General features: G+C 32.5%; 1 protein-coding gene across 24 annotated transcripts in view; it reads right to left on the bottom strand.

Annotated features, from left to right (window-relative positions):
* MPDZ (multiple PDZ domain crumbs cell polarity complex component) overlaps positions 1–21,041 on the bottom strand; it is a 211,983-nt gene that overhangs the window by 172,246 nt on the left and 18,696 nt on the right. For all 24 annotated transcript variants that reach the window (XM_031961670.1, XM_031961657.1, XM_031961663.1 and 21 more), the window contains exons 2-3: positions 3,476–3,548; positions 131–297 (exon numbers count right to left, since the gene is read on the bottom strand). In XM_031961670.1, coding sequence (XP_031817530.1) covers positions 131–297; positions 3,476–3,491 — 183 coding nt within the window. In that variant the 5' untranslated portion in view covers positions 3,492–3,548. The remainder of the gene's footprint in view (positions 1–130; positions 298–3,475; positions 3,549–21,041) is intronic.

Below are 21,041 nucleotides of genomic sequence, written 5' to 3'. Positions count from 1 at the left end.
CACAGTGAATCTGAATGTCTCATTTTGGGCTCAAATGATTTAATTAACTATTCATTAACACATACAAAAATCAGCCTTTTAGAAAAATAAAAGGGAAAGTAGTCTTTTCCAGAATGCTTGATTGTCTTACCTGATCTTTCAGCTGCTGAACTGATGTCTGAAGGTTGAGAATCTGACTAAAGAGAGGGCTCTGCAGGACTGACTTTAGGAGACTCAGTTTGTCCTCATTTGCTATATCACCACGTTCCCGCAGTTTCGCCTGCAACCGCTCTGCTGCTTGTAGGGCTCGGCTGGTATCTACACCAAAATGTATTAGTAATCAATAATACATTTTTAAATGCATTCATAATACAATAACATAATACATAACATAATAAATTTTTATTGACTGATTGATAGCAAGACAACCATATTTTCCAATAAAACAATGAAACTACATCCACTCTCACCAAAATAATGACAATTCAGATTTAAATAGAGCCTTTATAAATTGTTAAACATACATTATATTTTATTCTTATATCAATTATATGAAGTGGTTTTTTAAAAGCATTATTTTCCATTTTAGAGATGGGAAAAATAAGGTACAGAAGAGTTAAATAATTAGCCAAAAGTCACATGTATTGTTAATGACAACATTGGAACATTAACTCTCATAGTCTCTAAATCCAGTCTAAATCCAGGGTTTTTTTCCCACTATACCATGATTCCTCTGACAAAAATTTCACAGGAGAACTTTAAGAGGTAAAGTGATAACTTACTACTATAAAATATACTCATTCAAGTCTGCCATGATTAATGCCAAAAAGAGAGAGAGAGAGAGAGAGAGAGAGAGAGAGAGAGAGAGAGAGAGAGAGAACAGAAGATAGAAGAAAAGAAAAAAAAAGAAAATGAAAAAATGTTGATGCAACACTTTGTGGTAGGAAAAAACTGGAGGGAAAAGTATATGCCTATTTACTGGGGCTAAATAGTGATAAATGAATATTATGGACTATTGACAAACATGATGAATATAGAGAAATAGAGAAGGATTTAAGTAAACTAAGTTAAAATATAAATAAGACAAGCCAGGTAAAAAAACACACAAAGATTACAATGATAAAAATGGAAAGAACAATCACTACACTAAAACATAAACAATAAAAATTAATGTTGCAGAGTTCTAAGGAACAAGCATGAACTTAAGGAAGAGATACAAACAGGCACCTGATCTTACTACTTTGAAGAGTTGTGTGGAAGTAGGGTGGACAAAGAGAGAGTGGTCAAAAGGTATGGAATATTGCATACAATATCAGTTGATTGATGTCTTGATCAGTTTTGCTGAATTTTTCCTCTCCTCTTTCTTGTTTTCTTTTTTTTTTTTTTAATAGAGGAGAGGAGAGAGATACAATGGGGAAATTCGGGTGTTATAAAAACAAATTCTATCAATAAAAATTTATTTTTAAAAAGATACTTGAAAACAGGAATACATTTAAAAAACTATTTTACTTAAGAGTATATGTGAATTTAAATGTTAGCTATTTCTACTCTCACAACAAATATCTGCTCAATTCGAAGGGATTTTATTACTCTGACTTTCCATATATGTTGACTATAAAAAGAAAAAAAGAAAAGCTCATTATTAAATGGATTCAAATATACTATGTCATGCCATCAGCACTAAAACAGAGCTAATCTTTATAAAGTGTCCATTGATTTTATCCTCTCATTATAAGGATCATAGACATCAGCAGAGCTCAAAGACACTGTAGACTTTGTAGTCCAATCTTCTTGATTTTATAGACAAGAAAATTGAGGATCATGCTGGCTAAATGACCCTTCCAAGATCACAGAGGGAGTATTAGGGACAAGACTGAACATAGTTTCCTTTAAATGATGGGTCAGATGAACCACATGAAACAAAAAGATTATTCTGAATTGCTTTAAAAATCTTCAAGAAATGAATAAGACTTACATCTGTCCCCAAACAAACAAACAAAAATTTCAGTAACTGGTCTCATCACTTCTTGGAAAACAGAGAAGAAAGGGAAGCAGTTCCAGATTTTATATGCTTGGGCTCAAAGATCACTGCAAATAGTAACTGAACCATGAAATGATATGATGTTTGCTCCTTGGAAGGAAAATTATGGCAAATTTGGACAGCATACTAAAAAGTAGAGACATCACCTTGCTGACAAAGGCCCATGTAGTCAAAGCTATGGCAATTTTTCTTTGTTTGCTTTGTTCTGTTTTTTTACTTTATTTTATTTTATTTTAACTAGCAATGAGAGGTGCACTATAAGGAAGGAAATCTGAACTCTGCAGAATCAACTCTTTTGATTTATGGTGCTAAAGAAGACTTTTGAGAGACTCTTGGAAAGTAAGGAGATTAAATCTGCTTAAAGAAATTAATTCAAACTATTCACTGGAAGGCCAAAAAATGAAGTTGAAAATTAAACACTTTGATCACATAATAAGAAAATGGAACTCATTGGAAAAGACCCTGACATTGGGAAGGGCTAAAGGCAAAAGTCAAAAGGAATGGCAGAAGATGAGATGGATAGATAGTGTCTTGGAAGCAATGAAGATGAGTTTGAACAAACTTCAGGAGATAGTGGAAGAGAGAAGGGTTTGCCTGATATGCTACAATCCATCAGGTCACAAAGAATTCAACATAACTGAACAACAACAAAAGTATGTTGCTTTTAAGGGAAAACAATTTGCATAGGTTTTTTATTGTCCTAACAGCCCAAGTATTTGCTTAAGGAAAGCACAGCAAGTAATTTTCTGACAAAACAATGGGGAAAAGTACTGTGAACATATTTAACTATAAAAATATATACCATAATGGGTATAGAGATAAGAGTACAGGGAATTCCAGTTTTAGCAAAGAAGTAAATTTAATCATAGAACAATATTTTCAAGCTAAAAAACAGTTATAGATACTATTGATGGCATTGTATGACTCTAGAGACAATTTTTATAATTAAAATTAAATAATATCAATTCAAAAGAAACTGAAAATTGAAGCTGGAAAGAACCTTATAGATAATCTAGGCTAACCATCTCAGTATCTTAAATTTTCATTATAATATATCTATACTGGTCTAAGCTGTTCAAATTACATGGTCTTCCATTCCTCAGAGAGTTTATATGAGGGTGAAAATTCTTAGGCATATCAATATAACATGGAAAAAACAAACAAGATTTAGGTCCTTATCTTCACTCAGTGTTATCTATTTGATAATACTTCCCTATGCTTTAAAAAAATTGGATTTATTCTAAACTTACTCAAGTCTACTGTTGCTAGAATAATAAAAGTTTTCTACATTTTAGCTAATTGTTTTAGAATAAATAATTCAAATAAGGAAAAAAATCACATTTACTGAATAAGATATATCCCTAAAGAGAGAAGCTTGTTTGGGTGAATATTTTAAAGGCTATAATTTCCAGTTTCATTTTTTTCCAAAAGTGAACCAAAAATAAGCAGTCTTACCTATAGTTTCCAACATGTTTTTTATAAGTTTAGTTTCTCTTTCAAATGACTAGTGATGTCTGTTATTACAATCCTGTGAATAGAAAATAAAAAAACAAAAAAGAAAATGAAATGCTCATTTGACAAGACTTTTTAAAATTTTCCTCCAAAATTAAGCACTCTCAAACAGATTTGGAAACATTTACATTCATTTCACATGTAAAATGCAGCTGATTACACTCTAAGGTAACCCTTTCATGGGAAAATGGAAAAAAAGGTGTGTTAATTTTGGGATTTATTCAAAGTGATCTAACATCTGTATAATTATATTATTTGCATAATGAAATAAAGTTTGTAGTCTATTGTAATCAAGGTCCTATAAGTTTAGTTTCTGAAATATTTCTCTCAGAAATTTCTATCCAGATTTAACTTAGGCATCTACATATACCTGTTACAATGTTAAAAGAATAAATAGTAATTTATTGTAGGAAGTGGGGGGACAGGGAAACTATATGCCACTAATAGTCACAAAAGCCTTCTAATTACTCTCCCTGCCTCAAATCCCTCCTATAGTTACCAAAGTAACTTCCCTAAAGTTTAGATCTTACCTTGTCACCTTTCCTTTTTCCTCCAAATCCATTCCCCTACAATTAATAAACTACTAAGGCTCCCTAATATATCCAAAGTCAACTATAAAATTCTCTGAAAAGTGTGCCCTTGCCATATTTCCTATTTTCCTCACACTATATTCATAAGCTCTATGTTTGCATACTGCAATTTGTCTCTCAGCCAATAACTTTGCAATATAATAGCTTACCTACACCTAGGATATCTTCCTTTGTCACCACCACCTCTGGATAACCCTAGATTATTTAAAGACTCACTTTAAATTTCATTTCTTTCAATTATTATTTTCTTTGTTATTTCTTTATTATTCTACAATAAACTTTTAAATGGATACATGCTCTGAAGATTTAAATTCATAACATAAAAAATTTGAAGTAGATCATATACCTTGCAAAGCTATGAATAGGAAATATAGTCTTAATGAAATGATGGATGGAAGTAATTACAAAAGATCATTTAAATAATTTTGATTACATGAAATTGAAAAGCTTCTGCAAACACAAAATGAATGTCTCTAAGAAACTAAATAGTGAAATAGGAAAGGAAATTTTTTGTATAAAATTTCTCACATAATTTGGTATAAGAAGCATAATAATACACACATATGTTTACATATACACACACACACACAAACATACATACATATGTATGTCAGTATATATGCATACCAAATGCCATTCCCTAATAGTGGTCAAAGAATATTAGTTCAAAGTAGTTCTCAAAATAATTACCAAATAATTACCAAACATGGAAAAATGCTCCAAATCACTAATACAAATGGAAATGCAAATCAAAACAATCCTAAATTTTCCCTAAGAACAAACTGGCAAATATGGCAAAAACATGGAAATGACAAAATATAGGAAGATAGGCATACAAAAATACTGATGGAAAAAAATACTGGTGCTAGAATTGTTAAATGATACAATCACTTAGAAAATGAATTTGTAGTTATACAAATAGAATAACTAAAATGTCCATACTCTTTAATCTAGAGATTTCATTACTATGCAAACATTTCAGGGATGTTATTGCTGAAAAGTCTTCTTTCATAGATATGTATATCAAAGTACAATGTTTGTTGTACCAAATATCAGAAAACATAGTACATGTACATTAGACATTATAAAGCTACTATGCAAATTGGTACATGAATATGATAGGATATTTCTGTGCTGTGATAGGGTATTTCAGTTCTTATGAACTGAAGATTATTACAAATAGAAGACTTAACAGGAATGATTTGCAAAGTTATGAGAGCCAAGAAAAGGACATATACAATGATCATAATAGTGTTCCACAGCCATATACTATTACATGTACTTTCATATTTTTTGATTGATCAGTTTTGCTGTTTGCTTATGGAGGGGAAAACATACAAGAGGAAATTTAGGAAATGTAAAAACAAAATATAATAAGAACTATATATACATAGAGAAAGAGAAAAGGAACATAAATATAAAGTAAATAGATGCATGTACAAATACACAAAAGCGGGAAAAGGAAAAAGATAACTTTTCTTTAGGTTCATCTTCACTTGGCATGAATGAAAGTTCAAGGCCTTTAGATTCAAGAATGGTATGTGGGGGAAAAAAAGAACTGGACATGGAGTCAGGATATGAGTTCAAACCACAGCTCTAATGCACACTACTTATGTGGTCGTAGATAAATCATTTTTTTTCTTTATGCCTCAGTTTCCTCATCTATAAAATGAAATTTAATTAAGTGAACTGAATTCAACTCTAGATTCAAGATCCTTGGATTCTTTCACTATCTAGGTTGTACTCTTCTGGACACTCTCTAGCTTACTAATATCCCCATTAAAATGTGGCTCCCAGAAATGAACAAAATTCTCCAAACGCAGTCTCAAAATGGTATAATACAGTGTGAATATTATTTCTTAAGTCCTAAAGAGTTTCTATTAGGACAGCTTAAAATTATTACTCCTTGAAGTATTTGCATAATAATGAATTACATTATTCTTTTTTTAGTTGCAAAATCCCATTGTTCCACAGAGTATGCAGTTCATTGAAATATTGGTCTTTTTAGGAGTTGCTATCTAGCAATAGCTCCCATTTTGTAAATGTGAAATTTATTTTGAATGTGTGTACAAGACTCTCTCTACCTTTATCCCCACTAAATTTAATCTCCAATTCAGTCCAACATTCTTTTCTGTCAAAATTTGTATGAATTCAATATCTTTTGACATAATATCTTTTTTGGTCTCTTCCAGCTTTGTGTCATTTGCAAATCTGATAAGCCTCTGATTTATGCCATTATTCAAGTCTTTGAAAGAGACATGATTTCTTACTGTTCCTCCCCAGCCTCTTATTTATTCCAAGCTTTAGCATTCCTAACAATTCCTACAACCAGCATGACATTTTGCTATTCATCCAATATTATCTGTCCTTTCTTCTACCTTAATGGGCATTATCTTTGAGAATCTTAGTTTGTGATTTTGCTTCCTCTTCAGAACTGCTTCTTTCTGTACCTTTAGAATATAGTTTGGGCTGTCTTTTCTTATAAATTTTTTGATGCTGAAATCCTAACTATCCTCTTGTGAAATACTTCGAAATTTGCTTTCCCCAGAAAGATCCAAGGTGAACATAAGATTATGCCTAGCTTTCTTCTCCTCTAAGTAAATTCCAAAGTGGAAGTCACTTCTCTTTGGAAGAATGGCAAGAATTAGAATCTAAGGAGTAGTTTTCTTGGTTCTTCTACTTTATGAAGGATAAAAGTATCATTAAATAAGTCACAAAATGATAACTTCCCTGCTTTTAGCAGAGTTTTTAGATGTTTAAATAGCTGACGTTTCCTCTCTTTACTATATCTTATGATCTCTTTTTTTCATATAATTCTTTAGCTGCTGGAGTCAAAGCATGAATAGCAAGGATAGAGTCTCTTAAGTTATACTCCAGAAGAAACTGATGGGTTAGGTACTCATTGAGAGTTTTAGGACACTGAACACATGACCACTCTTTGTGAAAGGATGAATTAAAAAAGAATTTCTTAAGTATTTATTATATACAAGTGTGAGGATATTCAGTCCTTTTTTTCAAGGACCTTCCATTCTAATGATGGAGGACATATATAAACACCCTAGATTTATGGTCCAAGTTTCCTACCACCATACTACTTCCTTTCTAATCTATCTTCAAGTAATTTCCTAATGCACTGCCAAGATCATGTCACTCTTTTGGAGGATAGCAGATGAAAGGTTTTAGATTTAAACTGTAAGAAACTAGAGATTTAGTCCAAATCCCCCGCTTTACAAATGAGAAAAATCAGACTTAGTGATGTTTAGTGATTTGCAGGTCATATACCTAGTAAGTGTCTGAGATAGGCTTTGAACTTGGTTGTTCCTGACACCAAATCCACAAACTATCCATTCTCCAAATTGTCAAAGATTTGCTATTGTCTTCTCAATTAAATCTATTGTCCAATCCTATCACTTAAGGTCATTTACAATCTCTAATTTGTCCTAGCCTCTGTCATCTTCATACTTGAAAGGAAAGAAAAAGAAGCATATTAAGTACATCGTGCCAGTAACAGTGTCAAACTTTAAACATAATCTTATCTGATCCTCAAGAATTCTGTGAGATGTTATATTATTATTCTCACTTTATAGTTAGGCATACTGAATACCTGAAGCCAAATTTAAATTTAAGTCATTCTAACTCCAGGTCTAGAACTCTAACCATGGTACCAACTTAGGTGTTTCTAGACATCCAGAAACACAGGTTCATTCCAAGTTTAATGCTTAAAGAAAACTCTGTCTTCCCATCCATCTCTCTATTGATGTCCATTTATTCCTTAAAGTCCCAACACAAATGAACATCATTTCCTGGAAGAGGCTTTTCTTGAGCCCATCACCACCCTAATATAAAAGTGATCTCTACTTCCTCAATTTCCAAGAGTATTTTACTTGACTTTCTTTACCCCTTAGCATTTATACAGAGCATTAAAGTTTATAGAGTACTTTACAAATATTATATCTCATTTTATTCTCACAAGAGACCTGGAAAGTAAGTGTTATTATTATTCCCATGTTACAATACAGAAATAAGACCAAAGGAGGTTAGATGAACTGCCCAGGATGACATAGCTAGTAAGCATATGAGGCAGGTATAGGAATGTAGTGAAATATAATTATGTCACAATGAGATAAATAAGGTTTTAAAGAAAATATGGGAAAACTTGTCTAAAGTGATGTACACTGAATAAAGAAACAGCAAATTATATATATACATATATATTTTCAAATACATGCATGTATATATATATATACACACATACACATACAAACATGCATACACTCATACACAGAATGCATGTAACAAAGCAAGGAATACACCTCTGGACAAGGAAAATGAACAGGACTGGTATCAAATGCTTAAAGTTAAAGTATCTTTCCTTTCTATTAACAATTGGTAAACTAAAACAAGCAGAAAGTGATATGCACAGTGACAATTATCTTATTAGGGAGTTGTGTTTTGTTTTAACTTTTCTTGGCAAATATACTTCATGTAGAAGTTTGTTCCAAGGTTTGCCCCATAGCAACTAGTTTCAAAAACATATGTATCGATTAAAATAGTTTAAAATGTATTCATAAAATACTGTTCTCACAAACTATTATTTCAATAATACATTTTATTTTTGTAAATTATGAATTAAAGTTAACATCATTAAGCTAGAATTTGAAGACACTAACCTATCTTTTGGGGAAAGCAAAGTAAAAGCTTAATAAATGCTTACTGCTTGACAGACTCCCTATCTCAGTGCTGCCTTGTGGTACAGTAGGTCATAATAAACCATTTTCAATTAATTTTTAACGTTTTTATCTTTACTCACTTGGGATGACATTATACAATGACAACATCAAGGAAAAAAGTTAATAACTAAAAAGTATTGTCAAAGTAATCAATATTTTAAGAACCCTGAGATGATTCTGGGAAGATGGCAAAATAGGTCACTTAAATTTCAAGTTCTCCAGATTTCCCCCACAAACAGAGCAAATTTGTGCCTCAGGATGAACATAGACTGATGAAAGATCAAGACTTGGAGCAGAACAGGAGTTCTCCTGGTATAACCTAAGGAGACCAGAATAATGACCTGGGCCACGCATTAACTTGTATGAAGTTCAAACACCTCCAGGCTAGCTCAGTACAAATACCAAGTAGGGAGATCTGGGAGGAACTAGCTTTGACTGGAGTCTTAGGAGGAGCCACAGAGATTTTTACCTCCCAGTTGGTGTGAGGAATGGGGGAACCTGAATGACCCTTTGATGATCAGGAACCAGGCCCAGCTGTGCTGCAAGATGCAGCCCTGGTCAAGAAGGAACCAGCACATCTTTAAGTATACAGATAGTGGTGCAGGGACCTGCTGGCTGTGGCACCTGCAGGAGGTGGGAGCTCTTGGTTTGGGGTTCCAGGTCAGAGGCAAGAGCTGAGGTAAAGCTAGAAGTGACATCCTCCCACCCCACAATGTGTTTATACTAATACTTCATTTTTTAAAATGAACTGGCAAAAGAAAGAATGCAACCACACAAACTTACAATGAGAATAGAAAAGACTGGGGATCATCTTCAGAGGAGGACATTTTAGTTTTTTAAAAAAGCTTCTTTTACCCAAAGAGTAATGTTAAATGGCTCCCTGTGCAGAAAGAATTTATAGAAGAACTCAAAATAGAATTTTAAAATCATATAAGAGACCCTGAAGAAAAACTAAATAAAAAGTTAATTAACTAGAAAAAGTGATACAGAGTCTCAAAAATAAAAATAATTCTTTGAAAATTAGAATTGGACAAGGGGAAGTCAGTGAAGATATTAGAGACCAAAAAAATAACAAAACAGAATATAAAGAATGAAAAAATAGAACAGAATGAAATATAAGAAAAACAACAGCTCTGTAGAACAGATCAAAAAGAGAAAATATAAGAATAATTGGAAAAGAATCTTGACAAAATAATGCAATAAATAATCCAAGAAAACTATTCTGGATATGAGGAGAGAGTAAAAATAGACAAAAAAGTCATCTATCATTATCTCAAAGAGATGCTTTGTGGAAAACTCATAGAATATTATTGCCAACTTACAAAAAGCCCAGATCAAAGAGAAAATCTTGTAAGAATCTGAGGGGGGGGCAATTAAAATATGCTGGAACATATACAATTAGAATTATACAGAACTTTCAGTAACTACAATGAAAAGATACAGGTCCTGGAATCATATATATCAGCAATAAAGAAATATCTATAAAGAATCATATATAAAGAAATGGGGGGGGGGGATGAGCAGAGAGGAAGCAAAAAGTGAGGAAAGAAGACAAGGGAAGGTTCCATGTTTGGGGGAAGGTTAAGAAATAAAAAGGCAACTTAAGTAGCAGAATTAAAGCAAAGAGTAAGCAGGAATAGCAAAGATATGTGTATATCTATATCTATTTATCTATGTATATATATGCTTACATACATAAATATATCCTTGTTTAACTACAGCCTTCTTTGGGAATGTGAGGAGAGAAGATTGAAAGGGGAAAAAAAGAATAAAGTAAAAAAGTGTATAGCAGATGTCAAAAGAACAACCAACAAGGAAGTAAAGAAAGGATGTATGCTCAGGAATATAATTTCTACTACTATATCATTTTTTAACTGATAGTTTTTGAATCTCCCCTGATGTTTTGCTGGGCACATGACAATATTCTTTTTTATTTTGTTTTGGTTTCCTTTCTTGCTTTTATTTTTTATTCTTTTTTTTAATAAAATAAATACAAAATTTTAAAAAACACTGAGCAGAGAAGTGTAGCACCCGTATATGAAGTTTCAAAATCATTTCAGAAAAAAGTAATTCATCAAGACAATGTAGATATTCAATCATTTGGCAAGTGTATATTAAATCCCTACTAGAAGTAAGGCACTGTACCAGATCCTGAAGATAGAAAGGAAAGGGTGAGACATTGGTAAGTGCTTTAAAAATATTATCTCATTCATACTCATAACAAACAAAGGAGGTGTTATTATTATTCTCATTTTACAATTGTGGAAACTAAAGCAAACAGAGCTTAAGTGACTTGATTAAGTAGGAAGTATCTGAGGCTAAGTTCAAAATTCTACCCACTGTACTACCTAGATACCTTTAATTGAAAAATACAATTAAAACAGTCACTACCTTCAAAGTGCTTACATTATACTAGAAGAAAGCAATATAAATTACTTTTTAGGATGAAATATTAAAAAAGTAATTTTAAACTAATTGGGGGCCATTGAGGAGTATTAACAATGGTTAAGATGAAGAAAGGCCTCAGAATGGTACCACAATGGTACTCAAGTTGTGCCTTCAAAGGAGTTAAGAGGTTTCATGATATAAAACTGAGGAAGGGGTCCTACAGAAGCAGGGCATAGTCTGAACAAAGTCATGGGGACAAGAAGCAAAGTGCTGTGTACTGGGAATGACAAGTAATCCAGTTTGGCAGGAAAATAAAGTTATGAGGGGGAGTAATGTGAAATAAGCATGGGGGGAAAAGGTTGAAGCCAGACAAAAAGGGCATAAATAACCAATAACTATGTATTTTATCCTGGAGGCAATTTGAGTAGGGAAATGACATGATCAGACCTACATTTTAGGAATATCAATTTGACAGCTACATAAAGGATGAACTGGAGAAGACTGTTGATGTGTAAAGACCACTTATGAAGCTTTTGCAAGAGTTTAGACAAGAGGATAGGTGAAATATCTAGAGTATTTGGTATAAGTAGAAAAATCTGAAAAATCTTGATAAGATAAAATAGATAGGATTGGTTGAGGGAGGAGAAAAAGTTAAAGATGACAGATTTAAAACTTGGGTTTCTGGAAGGATGCTAGTATTTCTCAAAAAAATAGGAAAGTTAGAAAGAAGAATGGGTGCAGGAAAAAAATGAATTCTGTTTTGAACATGCTGAATTTGAGATGACTGGAACATCTAAGTGAATTGGTCCAGCTGACTGGTGATATGGGAGTACAGCTCAAGAGAAAAAAAAATAAGAGCTTCATATAAAGATTTGGAAATCATCTACAAAGAGATGGTAATTGAACCCATGGGAGCTAATAAGATCTTCAAAAGAAAATATAAAAAGAGAAAAGAAAAGGGCCCATGAGAGCCATGTGGCATATCTACCCTTCAGGGACAAGGCATGGATGATGAATTTGCAAAGAATATTGGAAAGGAATAGTAAAGCACAAAGAAAGACAAGCAAAAGAAAGAATTGCAATTTCTACACTTCCAAAAATGAGATGATCCAGGAGGATAGGATAATATATAACATAATAATACAATATTATATTAAACAGTGTAAAGTCATGAAGGAAGAATAGTGAGAATAATCCACTGAATTTAGAAATTAAGGAACTGTTGGTACACTTGAAGTTTCAGTTATAAGAAGACAAAGTTTGAGAAGTGAGTAGGAAGTGAAGAAGAGGTAAAGAGGACAGATTTTTTTTGTTATTTTCCTAGAAGTATGGCTAGAAAGAAAAAGAAAAGGAATAGGATCACATCTTGAGGGGAAGGTAAGGTAAAATAAAGGTTTTTTTGTTTGGAGGTTGTTTTCAGATAGCAGGACATCAGGGCAAATTTGTAGACTGGCTAAGGAGATAATGACTAAAGAGCATTTGAATTTTAAAGAATAGGCAGGAATGATTAAAGAACCAGACTCTTAAAGAAAGTAGCAGGGAATTTGTACCAAGAAAGACACAATTGAAAAGTTGACCTAGTCAAAAAGGAGGAAAACCTCTTCCTTAAAAACTAGAATTGATCTGATGGATGTGGCCCTCTTCAACAATGAGATGAACCAAATCAGTTCCATTTGTTCTATAAGGAAGAGAACCATCCACACCCAACGAAAGAACTCTGGGAAATGAGTGTGAACTACTACAGAGAATTCTGAATCCCTCTATTGTTGTCCACCTGCATTTTTTATTTCTTTCACGGGTTAATTGTACACTATTTTAAAGTCCGAATCTTCTTGTGCAACAAAATAACTATTGAAATGTATACATATATTGTATTTAACATATACTTTAACATATTTAACATGTATTGGTCTACTTGCCATCTGGTGGAGGGGATGGGGAAAAGAGGGGAAAAATTGGAACAAAAGGTTTTGCAATTGTCAATGCTGAAAAATTACCCATGTATATATCTTGTAAATAAAAAGCTATAATTAAAAAAAAAAAACTAGAATTGAGAAGGGAAAGGGAGAAAAGGAAAGCAAATGATATTAAATGGATTAGAGGTAGCAATCTGGAAATGAGGCAATCACAACAAATGATATTAAATGGATTAGAGGTAGCAATCTGGAAATGAGGCAATCACAAAATATGGCCTTTAAGGTCTACACAAAGTATGAGGCTATATGTTTTAAGAAGTAAGAAAATAAGAAAGAAGTGTGATTTGATAAAAGGAAAAAAGTTTTAGAAAAGGACTGAAAAATCACAACATAAAGTTAATCAAGAAAGAATAAAATGTTCAGCATGTAGCCAGGTAGGACTTTGGCAAAAAAAAATTTGTGATAGATCCATTAAAAAAGAGCCATTGGATTTACACTAGTTGTGTTAAATAGTACATTAATAGGAGCAAAGAATGGAATGTAGCTATTAGAAGAAAATCACCTGTGGGGGCTTAGAAAGGTACACAGTAAATAGTATCAGCACTATTTGGAAAAAGAAAATAAAGGCTCTTTCATCAAAATCATTTGGAACTGGCTAAGAAACAGAGTGGTGGATCAATGGAATAGATTAGATACACATAATACAATAATCAAGGTCTTTAGCAATCTAGCATTTGATAAACTCCCAGACTCCAGCTTCTGGAACAGGAATTCACTATTTGACAAAAAATTGCTAGGAAAACTGAAAAATAATAGGTCAGAAACTAGGCATAGACCTATATATCATACTCCATAGCAAAATAGGTACATGAGTTAGACATAAAGGATGATACCATAAGCAAATTAGGAGAATAGGAATAATTTACCTGTCAGATCTTTGGAGAAGGGAGGAATTTATAACCAAACAAGAACTAGAGAACATTATGAAAGGAGAAATGGACAACTTTGGTTACATTAAATTAAAAAGGTTCTGCACAAACAAAACCAACAGAAACAAGATTAAAAGGAAAATACAAAACTGGGAAAAAATCTTTACAGTTAGTGTTTCTGATAAAGATCTCATATTTAAAACATATAAAGAACTATGTCAAATTTAAAAGAATACAAATCATCCCCCAATTGATAAATGGTCTAAGGATATGAACAGACATTTTTCAGATGACAAAATTAAAGCCATCCATAGTCATCTGGAAAAATGCTCTAAATCGCTATTTATTAGAGATGCAACTTAAAACAACTCTGAGGTACCACCTCACATCTTTTAGACTGGCTAAGATAGGAAAAGATAATGGTAACTGTTGGAGGGGATATGGAAAAACTGGGACATTAATGCATTGTTGATGAAGTTGTGAAATGATCCAATCATTCTGGAGAGCAATATGGAACTATGCCCAAAGAGCTACAAAATTGTGCATACCCATTGACCCAGCAGTGCCATTATTAGGTCTGTATCCCAAGGAAATCATAAAGGAGGGAAAAGGACTTATATGTACAAAAATGTTTGTAGAAACTCTTTTGTGGTAGCAAAGAATTGGAAAATAAGTAGATGTCCATCAATTGGGGAATGACTGAACAAATTGTCGTATATGGAATGTAATTGTTCTATAAAAATGATGAACAAAATGATTTTAGAAAGGCCTGGAAAGATTTACATGAACTGATGCTGAGCAAAACCAGAAGAATCAGGAATATATTGTACACAACAGAAAGAATATGTGATGATCAACTATGAAAGATTTGGAAATCAATCCCAATAGAATTTGGACAGAAAATGCCATCTGCAACCAGAAAAAAAGAACTACTGAGTCTAAATGTAAACTGACTCATGCAATATTCACTTCTTTTTTTCTATTGTTTTTTTTTTAAATCTCTTCCATGGTTTTTCCCTTTTCTTCTGATTTTTCTCTCCCAACATAATTCGTAAAGCAACATGTATTAAAAATAAATTTAATCTACTTTTTAAAGAGAATAAAGGGATTCAAGAACTAAGAACAGAGTTAGAAGGTGAAATGGTTAATCACAGGGTCAAAATTTTGGAAAGAAATTCAAGAAGGAAAATAAAACCAGAATATAACTAAAGGTCTGGGAAACCAGGAAAGGTGAAATGAATGGAGGTCATAATGGGGAGAAAGTATAGTTTTAAGAAGAGTGAGATAGAAGGGGAGATGAAAGGAAAAAAATCACTACCAAAGAAAGGAATATCAGAGATTTCTATCATTGAGGTTGAACATTTATGGCTAATGACAAGATCAAGTTATCCCTATGTGGTAAATAAATTAAATAAATGAAGATTAATAAATTGGGAACACAGGAAATTTGAGGGGATATGACCATAAATACTGAAGTGCTCTAGTATAATAGCAGGAGTTGGAGTAGAAAGATTATAGGCATTTCTACAAATAATGTGCAAAGAAATCATAGTGATACTGTGTTGGAGAAAAAAATTCACTTAAAATGTCAGAAAAATTAACATTAAATATTTTCAGAAAAATTGTTTCATTTTATTGTGGCCCAGCTCCTCTTCTTTTCTCTTTTCCTCTCTTCTCTCTCTAAATCTATATCTATCTATCTATCTATATATATATATACACATACACAAACATATATACACACATATATGTATATACACATACATACAGAGGCAGGATCATTCAAGGCACAGGGGAGAAAATATAGATCTTATCTCCTATTTATAGCCACCCAAATAGTTGATTCCGATTATGTTAGAGTCAGGGATAGTTGAATAAATTAGATAAGATATAGACAGACCGTTCCCTATTTGAATTGTTTCCTGAGAAGTATAGGGTAAAGTATCTCTGGTGTGAGGGCTTACAGAGCTCTTTCAATGCCACTCATCTACCTTTGGTATCCGACTTCATCCAACTCTCACTTGTGACTACAAGAAGCATGTACAGCTATCACACTCTGATTAAAAAAAAAAAAACATGTGAGCAGATGGGCTAAACCAGGTTTAGGGAATCAACAGGCTTCAAACTTATAGGTAAGACTGGGGAATATCTACCCCAAACATAGGAAGGCTCCCCCCCCCCCCCACAACAGAACAGGTAGATGAGAATAATTTGTTCTGACAGCCATGAAAGTGGCTCCAGCAGTCATGGAATGCTTAGAACTTGGTCCTGACTTTTGTCTTAATTAACAGACTTCAATGACTCTGGAAGATTCAGGCTGAGGACCTTATCCAGCTCTGCCTCACTCAAATCCCAATTCAAGTACAAGTCAAGTCATCACCCTGTGATGTCATTGGTCTTCTTTGAAATGAAGGACAAACAACAAATGTTTCCCATTTATATTCTATATATAGTTCAGTTTCTATGTATTTACATGTTGCCCCTCCATTAGATTGTTAAATTATCTGAAGGCAGGAAGTATGTTTAGCTTCATTTTATATTCTCAGAGTTTAGCACAATATCTGGTACACAGAATAGTAAACACTAGCAAATGTTTACTAATTATTTGAAAGATACACATAGATAAAAATAAGAAGGAACATTTAATAAGCATTCCAGGCACCACCATTGGGGATGCAAACATAAAGAAGATAATTCTTGCCCTCAAGGAGCTTATATTCCAAAAAAGGGGGAAAAAAAGCACAAAAGGCAGCTAAGTGTAAAAGCAGATAGAGTGCTGGACCTGAAGTTAGGAAGATATCTTCCTAAATTCAAATCTGGAGAAAATATAATATGGTTTAACTTATTATAAATATAAAATATAGATATTTATATTTATACATGTAAAATAGAATTATATTTTCAATTTGTTTCTGATGTATTTGCATGTTAGTATGGGATTGGAAATTTCACTGAAAGTCCAATTACCTTAAAAACTTCTGGTTTAGAGATAGAGGGCACAGTGAATAGAACACTGGCTTTGAAGTCAGGAAGGATCTAAGTTCAAATCTGCCTTAGACACTTAAAACTTACTAGCTATGTAACCCAGGACAAGATACTTAACCTAAAGATTGCCTTGCCAAAAACAAAACAAAACAAAAAAATAAACCTTCTAGTTTATTTTTCTCTCTCTCTCTTTTTTTATTTAATAGCCTTTTATTTACAGGTTATATGCATGGGTAACTTTACAGCGTTAACAGCTGCCAAACCTCTTGTTCCAATTTTTCACCTCTTACCCCCCCACACCCTCCCCCAGATGGCAGGATGACCAGTAGATGTTAAATACATTAAAATATAAATTAGATACACAATAAGTATACATGACCAAAACATTATTTTGCTGTATAAAAAGAATCAGACTCTGAAACATTGTACAATTAGCTTGTGAAGGAAATCAAAAATACAGGTGGGCATAAATATAGGGATTGGGAATTCAATGTAATGATTTTTAGTCATCTCCCAGAGTTCTTTCTCTGGGCGCAGTTGGTTCAGTTCATTACTGCTCCATTGGAAATGATTTGTAAACCTTCTAGTTTAAAAAAAAAAATCACACTTGAAGACTCAACCAAGAATTCGTGGTTCTTCAAAATCTCTTATCTACACTATTTCAATTTAGTAAGTAATAAATACTTGGCCAAGAAGAATTAGAGAACAGTATGAAATTCAAAATGAATAATTTTGATTATATTAAATTAAAAAAGTTTTGTACAAAAAAAAATAATGCATCCAAGATTAGGAAAGGGAAGCAGAAAACTGGGGAAAATTTTTACATCCAAGAGTTCTGACCTCATTTCTAAAATATATAGGGGATTGACTCAAATTTATAAGAATACAAGCCATTCTCCAATTGATAAATGATCAAAGGATATGAACAATTTTCAGTTGAAGAAATTAAAGCCATTTCTAGTCAAATAAAAAAATGTTGTAAATCACTAATTAAAGAAATGCAAACTAAGCCAACTATATCTCTCAGAGTGGTTAAAATGACAGGAAAAGATAATGATAAATTTTGGAGGGGATGTGGGAAAACTGGGACATTAATACATTCTTGGTGAAGTTGTGAACTGACCTAACCATTCAGGAGAGCAATTTGGAACTATATCCAAAGAGCTATCAAATTGTGCATACATTCTGATCCAACAGTGTCTCTACTGTGTCTGTATCCCAAAGAGATCTAAAAAAATGAAAAGATGATAGCTAGGTGGCACAGTGGATAGAGTACCAGTCCTGAAGTCAGGAGGACCCGAGTTTGAATTTGACCTCAGACATTTAACACTTCCTAGCTGTGTGACCTTGGGGAAGTCACTTAACCCCAATTGCCTCAGCAAAAAGAAAAGAAAGAAAAGGACTCACATGTGTAAAAATGTTTGTAGCAGCCCTTTTTGTAGTGGCAAGGAATTGGAAACTGAGTGAATGTCTATTAGTTGGAAAATGGCTGAATGAGTTATGATATATATATGTTATAGAATATTATTGTTCTATAAGAAATAATCATCAGGCTATTTCAGAGAGGCCTGGAGAGACTCACATGGACTGATTGCTGAGTGAAATGAGCAGAACCAGGACAACATTGTATAAGGCAACAAAGATTATATGCTGATCAATTCTTATGGACATGGCTCTCTTCAACAATGAGATGATTCAGGCCAATTTTAATGATCCTGTGATGAAGAGAGACATCTACACCCAGAGAGAGACCTGTGGGAACTGAGTGTGGATCACAACATAACATTTTCGCTCTTTTTGTTATTGTTTGCTTGAATTTTGTTTTCTTTCTCATTTTTTTTTCCTTTTTGATTTGATTTTTCTTGTGCACGATAATTTTATAAATATTCATGCATATATTGTATTTAACATATATTTTTACCATGTTTAACATATGTTGGATTGCTTGTTATCTAGGGGAGGGAGGGGGAAAAGGAAGGGAGAAAAATTTGGAACAGAAGGTTTTGCAAGGGTGAATTTTAAAAACTATTTTTACAGGCATTTTTAAAATAAAAGGCTATTATTAATTTTTTTAAATCTAGCTTTTTTCTATTTCAGTTTCTATGAACTTTACTTTCAAAAACTTGACTTAAAATAAACTTTTGACCAACTTTTGACCAAAATTCCCCAAAACTTCAATTTTATATGTAGAAGACTCAGTTTCTTCAAAAATTATATTACCATACAAAAGAACTGTACTTAATTTATGTCTATACCACTATAAAGTACTTAATATTAAATATATTCTCAACCTTAACGCTAAATGTATATGGTTATCAGTACTCTTGCAGAAAGTTGATTTTATTAGTATTAATTATCAAGAAATATTTCAATAAAATTAAGTCAGACAATAGAGATGTCAAGCTCACAGGCAACACTTTACACCTGAAATAGAATAAAATATAACTGGAAAATGTTTGACAAAATAAATAAAAATACAATAAAACATAAGTTCACTTGTGGTATTATAAGTCATTCTACAGCTAGTACATAAAATTTAATACCAGTGATGCAAACTACCACAGAGGTTCAACTCTATAATTTAAGAGTATCTATTAATTTGCATCTTCTAAGTCCCTTTCTCATCTTTTTTTGGTATATATACAGCCACTTGCTATCATTAAAATTATTAATATGATCATAAGTAATATAGTCAAAATCATACTCTTCCTTAACAAAATGGAGTGGTAAATCAACAAGCAAATTTCAGACAACAAAATTCACAACAGTGAATTCTCAATTCATTTCTCTGAGGAGTACATTCTCATAGTGACACTGGCTACGGGAAAGACATTCAGAGAAGAATGACCATGACTATAAAAAGCATCAAGATGATGCCATATGAGAATTAGCTAAAGGAACTAGAGATGTTTAGCCTACAAAAGAAAAAAAATCTAAGCATAGAGTTCTAACCAAAGGTCCATGACCTCCAAAAGTTCTGATAGATTTTTTCAAGGAGTCCATGAATTTTAAAAATTATTTTGCTAACTGTGTTTCAACATAGTTGTATTCCTTTATAATCCTGTGTATGCCATTTTACCTATTTAAAAACACTTATCTTGAGAAGAGATCTATAGGCTTTACTACATTGTTAAATGGATCCATGACACAAAAAAATTTAAGAAAAACGCTTGAACTAAGGGGTCAAGGTATCAAAAGAGCTGTCACATGGAAGATAGATTAGGACTTTTTCTTGTTCTTCAAAGGCAGAAGTAAGAGCCATAAGAAATTAGAGATACAGATTTGTGCTCATCAAAATGGAAAAACTTCCCAGCAAAGCTGTCTAAAAGTGAAATGGGCTCTCTACTTTTGAATGCAGTGGGATCTTTCCCAATGTAGGTGCTGTAATCAAAGACTGAATGAATACCTATCAAGCATAATTTGGAGCATAGTTCTTTTCTGCTATTTATTGGACTGGATAACCTTTGAGAATACTTATAATTTTCAGATTTCATGATTCCAGCTAGTTCTAAATTCAAGGAGCCACTGAAATGTAGATTATCTTTAATTTTATTAGAATATTCTTGTTTCATGTTTAATATATTTTGAAATGATAGCTACACAAGCTACAGAATTAAACCAAACCAAATGGGAGCTAATAAAAAAAATAGGTGGCATATTAAAATGACTGTATAAATACACAAATAGACCAGTCATATTGTTTTGATTTACAGACTAGCTTTTAACAATGACCCATAAATTCCAAAGAACTTCCTTCAAAATTGCATAGTATTCAATTCCTTTCTCTATGCATTTCCCACTATTAAAAGTTTTTTACTGAAATTTAAAATATATGTAATATGATTCTATACATAGAGAAATTTTTCTCACCAAACACATTTATTTATACCAATAAACACCTTCATTCATTAAATAAAATAACCTGGTTTCAAGCATCTTGACTTTACATATTAGTTCCTTTTATATAAAAA

The sequence above is a fragment of the Sarcophilus harrisii genome, chromosome 1 (assembly GCF_902635505.1).
Source record: "Sarcophilus harrisii chromosome 1, mSarHar1.11, whole genome shotgun sequence".
Taxonomy (NCBI): Eukaryota; Metazoa; Chordata; class Mammalia; order Dasyuromorphia; family Dasyuridae; genus Sarcophilus; species Sarcophilus harrisii.
This window is presented reverse-complemented; position numbering and strand designations above follow the sequence as displayed.